The sequence below is a fragment of the Otolemur garnettii genome, unplaced genomic scaffold (assembly GCF_000181295.1).
Source record: "Otolemur garnettii isolate 467f Iridium unplaced genomic scaffold, OtoGar3 scaffold00043, whole genome shotgun sequence".
Lineage (NCBI taxonomy): Eukaryota > Metazoa > Chordata > Mammalia > Primates > Galagidae > Otolemur > Otolemur garnettii.
In genome coordinates, this window is record NW_003852438.1 from 268,252 (window position 1) to 274,251 (window position 6,000).

The 6,000-nt window shown below is 37.5% G+C and overlaps 1 protein-coding gene and 1 non-coding gene across 4 annotated transcripts in view; one reads left to right on the forward strand and one right to left on the reverse strand.

Moving 5' to 3' along the window:
- Positions 1-6,000, forward strand: part of DGKH (diacylglycerol kinase eta) — a 190,509-nt gene that overhangs the window by 131,297 nt on the left and 53,212 nt on the right. For all 3 annotated transcript variants that reach the window (XR_001161318.2, XM_003790345.3, XM_003790347.2), the window contains 2 exons: positions 821-929; positions 1,059-1,198. Coding sequence is in view for 2 of the 3 variants with exons in the window: in XM_003790345.3 (XP_003790393.1) it covers positions 821-929; positions 1,059-1,198 (249 nt within the window). In the remaining variant the exon portion in view is untranslated. The remainder of the gene's footprint in view (positions 1-820; positions 930-1,058; positions 1,199-6,000) is intronic.
- On the reverse strand, positions 2,357-2,487 carry LOC111725566. Its single transcript, XR_002773602.1, has one exon. It is a non-coding gene; the product is annotated as a small nucleolar RNA SNORA66 (small nucleolar RNA).

The following is a 6,000-nucleotide window of genomic DNA, read 5'->3' on the forward strand; positions in this document are numbered from 1 at the left end:
TTTTCCCCCATTCATCCTCTAGGACTCCGAGGATCTCTCTTCGTGAAACTTCTTGAGATTGATCCTCTAATACATTTTCAGATTTTCCACAATACCTGAAGGGTACAAAGATACTTTTAGGACACAGGATGTGTCAAGACTGAGATGAAGGAAGATAGGAGGAAAGGATTGGCCTGAGACTAGGAGAAGAGGGAGATAAAAAGGGAGTTGAATGAGCTGGACACTGCCTCTCATTAGCATCAGCACTCTGGATTCCCCACCACTGGTTTAAAGAAATAGCTTGTCCTTGTGATGGAAAGAGAAAAACTGCTACTTTCACCGTTTTATATAACTTTCCTTTTCCCAGCTTCTGCTTCTTTTTTGTTTCCTTATTCCCTCTTTCCTCCTAATTTTGTTTTCATTTCTCCTTGGAATTCTCTTTCCTGCTTATGGTTTAGAAGTTTTCTTGAGTTAAAATTACACCTACATTAATGTTTACAGCACAATTAATATGTAAGGAAGAGTTCTTATAGGAGTGTCACTACGAAAGTTTTGAGATGGACTGTGTTATGGTGCATTATTTCACTCCCAAGAAGCACAGTCCACTGCACCATGCAAGTTTCAGCTCGCTCAGCTGATCAGTGTTGTTGGGAGGGCTTCATTTGTCTCCATCTGTTCAGATGTTAAGTTTCTCGATTTATTTTTGTTTATGCTAAAACTTTCATAATGACCCATGTACTTAATCTGAACGCGAATGAATACCAATAAATACAGAATATCAAAGAATTGAGGGAAATGATTTTTATTTATTTAACTAACTTAAAATGCATTTTACTTTCAGCTTAAGATTATTTCAGGAGTTTGACAATTTCCGGATCCTTGTCTGTGGAGGAGATGGAAGTGTGGGTTGGGTTTTGTCAGAAATTGATAAGCTCAACTTGAATAAACGGGCAAGTGCTAATTCTTTTTATGGCTAGTTAACATGAATGCACGCTAACATATTTACTGGGGAGGGACAGAAACGCATTGCCTTTATTTTTTAACTTGTCTGAAGGTCTTCCTGTTGTGCTGTCTCTTAGTGTCAGGTGGGCGTACTGCCTTTGGGTACAGGAAATGACCTTGCTCGAGTTCTTGGCTGGGGAGCCTCATACGATGATGATACCCAACTTCCTCAGATACTAGAGAAGCTGGAACGGGCCAGTACCAAAATGCTGGACAGGTAAGAGAGTGCATTCTTCTCTAAAAGTAGACTGAAAAAAACATACTGAAATCATTTTTTAATAATTTAAATTCTACTGAGTAGAAGCCCCAGGAAAGCAGAGTATTCCCAGTTTTGTCCACAGTTTCATCCCTGAGAACTATTGAGAACAGGTCTTGGCACAGAGAAGTTGCTCCATGAAGGTGTCTTTGGAGCGAATGAATAAATTATTAAAAAAAAAACTAGTCTGATGGACACATTACTTTAAAGACAGAAGAGTAGGTTGATACTATTTACTTTTACTTAATGTTTAGATCACAAAGCTGAAATAAATTTTTAGGGGGGGCTTGTGATGAAGATAATAGGTAGGCTCCCATCATCTTGCGCTTTCAGAAGAGCTAAGAAAGACATAGACTTTAGATTTGGGAACACATCCTCATTTTATACTGAGGTCGAGATTTCTCAGGAAAAAAGTGTAGATTTATTAGAATATCTCATACATCAAGAGGCTGAGACAGAAGGATCCCTTGAGCCCAGGAGTTCGAGACCATGCTCAGCAACATAGTAAGACTCAGTCTCTGCAAAAAATTAAATTAGTAGGACATGGTGGTGCATGCCTGTAGTCCCAGCTTCTCCAGAGGCCAAGCCAGGAAGATCACTTGAGCTTAGAGGTTTGAGGTTGCAGCGAGCTATGCACTCTGACCCAGGCAACCGAGTGAGACCCTGCCTCAAAAAGAAAGAATGAATTGAGCCAACAAAGAACTAAACATTACAAAAGATAAATAATCTTTTTTTTTAATTGCACAGTGTGCTGAATAGAGTACTAATAATAGAGGACTATACATTTCAAAACTGCTGAAAATAAATTTCAAATGTTCTCACTCTGAGAAACTGTTAAGTGTTTTGGGTGATGGACATGTTAACAAGCTTGATTTCACTAATAAACGTTGTATTCACAAACCAAAATATCACTTTGTACCTGATAGATGTATATATTACAAATCAGCAGCTTAAAAATACACAAGAGTTTTCTAAAAATTTAAAAGCATAACTTACTGGATGCTAAGTATTATTTTCTATTCCATTAAAAAGTTAAACCACGAAAGATCAACAAAAAGTAATTTTTTTCTTAAGGTAGCCAGTAAAAAAAAAACAAAAAAAAACAGTAACTGGTACTTCTCCTGTAGTAGGATAGAATGGGCAACCTCAGTAACATCTGAGAGGCTGATACATTCCTAGCACCATAATTACTTTCGCAAACCTAGTTCTCTTAGCTCCTGCCACATCATGCATAAATAATCCTTTTGTAGGGACAGGGAAATATTAGGACGATTGCTTCAAAGGAAGCAATTGCCATTGGGGTTATGCTATTCTTTTTTTCTTTTTCTTTTTTTTTTTTTTGGAGACAAGAGTTTCATTTTTGTTGCCCTCGGTAGAGTTCTCTGGCATCACAGCTCACAGCAACCTCAAACTCTTGGGCTTAAGTGATTCTCTTGCCTCAGCCACCCAAGTAGCTAGGACTACAGGTGCCCACCACAGTGCCTGGGTATTTTTAGAGACAAGGTCTTGTTCTGCTCAGGCTGGTCTCTCGAACCGGTGAGCTCAGGCAGTCGCCCAGCCTCAGCCTCCCAGAGTGCTAGCATTACAGGCATGAGCCACTGTGCCCAACTGGGTTATGCTATTCTTGATCACATCTCTTAACTGCTTTCTCTCTGAATGTCCATGTGTTAAAAATCACAGTGTGTATTACCCTGGGCTTTATGGAGGTGTTTAGAATATGGGTAGAGAGAACAGGACTCAGATGGCAGGAACCCCTCACCCTCTGCCAGTAAGTAGAAGACAGATGTCAAAATATCATTATAAACTTGAGCTTGCATGAATCAAAACAACTTTGATAGAATTAGCCATCTGTGGAACTCTTCCCGAAAATAACGAAATCTCATCAGGGAGCCACCAGTCTAAAATGTAATTACTCTAAGATGAGCTATAACCTAATTAATTGTAACCTTGCCCATCATAAGGTAACATTGCAATGGTTGATTCTTTTGTGCGCATAGTATTTTAAAAGAGCGCCAGGCAGTAGAACGTTTGTATTTATCCAAAATATGTGTGTGAGAGGGACACTCCAGTAGTTTGTGTGCATAAAAGTTTATAGCCCAGCGTGGTGCTGGATTTAATCTGCAGTTTTTACAAGAGCTTAGAGGTTAAAAAAGAAAAGAAGAAGAGTAACTGTGTGAAGTGATGGGTATGTTAATTACATTATGGTGGTGATTATTTCATGATGTATGTGATGTATGTATATCAAGACATCATTGGTATGCCTTAAATATATGCCTTGTGTACAATTTTTGTCAATTATACCTTACTAAAACTGGGAGAACAAAGATTGGAAGTAAATAAATAAAATCACCATCATGTATAAAAGAGCTGGGAGGTGACTTCCCAGACAACCTTTGGATTGGATTCTGTATTTACCAAAACAATGCAAGAGTATTTTAAATGCTCTCTATATTATAGATTTAAAGGTCACTCCTGTTTCATTCTAGGAAACACTATTAGGCATTTCTTCTACCCTGGGTGTATACTATAGAAATTCACTTTTTCAGTGGTTAGCTAAGAAACACCACCACCACCACCACCACACACCCCCGTGAAATTCCTTGATACCTACAGGCTTGGAAAAAACATAAGAAAAAAATGCAAAGGGATTCAAAACTCTATAACCATTATTATTAGAAACATAAGCAACTTTCATTCTTATGTTTTCCATTTAATTTTCTGTTTGTAAAGAGCAGGTGAAAAAAATCATTGTTGAATATGCTAAATATATACATGCTTTTCCTGTGTTAATTTATTTGTTCTCAGCACTGTGGATGGCTCAGTAAAGCCTCGTTATGACTGTTTTATGAAGATGAAATTGAAGTTTGTGGAGACAGTTGGAGTAAGAGCGACTTACTCTTTTTTTTGTCTGTCCAGCACATCTAGTTCCTTTCTTTTATATACCATCTCATTTAGTCGCCCCTGTACTCCTAGAGATAGCTAATACCATCATCTCCATTTACTAGTAAAAGCCAAGGAGGTTTATCTAGGTTACACAGCTAATGAGTGACAGAACTGGCAGCATGGACTGGAATCTGACTCTAGTTCTCGAGCACTTTCCTCAACATTGCATTTTTTCCCATGGGTCCTGGCCTGTAACTTGGCTGAGCTAGTACCCATATTCATCTCTTCTTCACGCTTTCATCTCTTGTTGCCACTTTTTTCTGTTTCTTCAGCTCCAACCATTTCCTTTTGAGGGGAAGTATACATTGGAAGGTGCAAGGAACCGAGGCATTTGAGTGGATTTCTTTCCCGTTTCTTTGTCTTTTGACCTGACGTGTATCTCCAGCTATAAGGAACTTGACTTCTGTGTTTCCAATTACAGTTTTCTCTGTTAGGATATTTGTGAAGTTTAATTGTTTTACTTCTTTATTTATAGTACACCTGCTTTCTGCACTAAAGTATAAGCTTCATTAGGGAAGCTTTATTCACCCTCATGTTTCCAGACCCTCTCTGTCACTCTGAGATGTTCAATGTAGTATGTTGGTTGCGGGGATGAGTGAATGAATGCGTGGATGAACGGTTTTTAGTGCTCAAATATAAATTTGTTTATAGCATTTTCATGTCAAGAGTTGAATCGGGGGTGTTTAACTTTTGTATTTCTCTGCTGCACCTTGGAATAAGAGTTGTCTTGGGCCACAGGCTAAAATACACAAACACTAACTGCTAATGAAAGCTGATTAGTGAAAAAAAGGTCCATGCATAATTTTTGTGGCATTCAACACCACAGATAAGCAGAAAGCCTGCAAAAAATCAGCATGAGGTCTGCAGGCCACAGGTTGGATAATAGCTGTAAATAGTCAATTTACATATCCTAACGTATTTGTCTATTAGGGAACTTTCTGGTAATTTGGATTTTTATGCAAAGATTTATTCTCATTAGTCTTAATCACACAGTAGGCTCAGTTTAAATATTGATCTTGGATTTTCCTGTAGGTTCTATCTCTAGTTTCAGCTGCGTCCTACTTAAAATTTTTGTTTTATAGTACTGCTTTTATCATGCTTTGTTTTATATAAAATCTTTATATCACATCCTTTTATCCTATTAATTTATGATAATGCTCTTATCTACTTTTTTCTTCCCACATCTGGGAATTATTATTTTAGATAGAAGACAGGACTTACTCTGGGTTGATTGCTTTCTTGTAGTGATTGTGTTTCAGTGATTCAGTATTTGCTTTGAAATTAATACTTACAGCTAATTGAAATAAATTTGCTTCAATTATATATTAGTAATATCTCCCCATTAATCCCATGCTTACCCTCACTCTTTCTTAATTTAAGAAGGAAGACTTTGCCTAATTTTCTTTTCCTAGGTAGTATGCATGTATTTAACCCAGGACATTGTTTTAGAACTTAGGATTGTGACTTGTCTGTACCTGGTAGTCTAGTTAGTAAATAGTAAACATTATTTAAAAAGTAGAGTAGAAAGAATAGAAAAATAAGAAGACATTGTACCAATGCACATATGCACGTTTTTTACTAAGGGCTATGGCCTTCAGTGTTTGGAAGGCACTAATCAGAGAAATAGTTAAGATGCAGAAATCATAAATTATGAATTCAGCATTTCATGAAATAACCAAAATTCCATCTTTGTCCCTATTTGGGCTGTTTTGTTTGTTTGTTTGCTCTTGAGACAGTCTCACTATGTCATCCTTGGTAGAGTACCATGGCCTCACAGCTCACAGCAACCTCAAACTCCTGGGCTTAAGCGATTGTCTTTT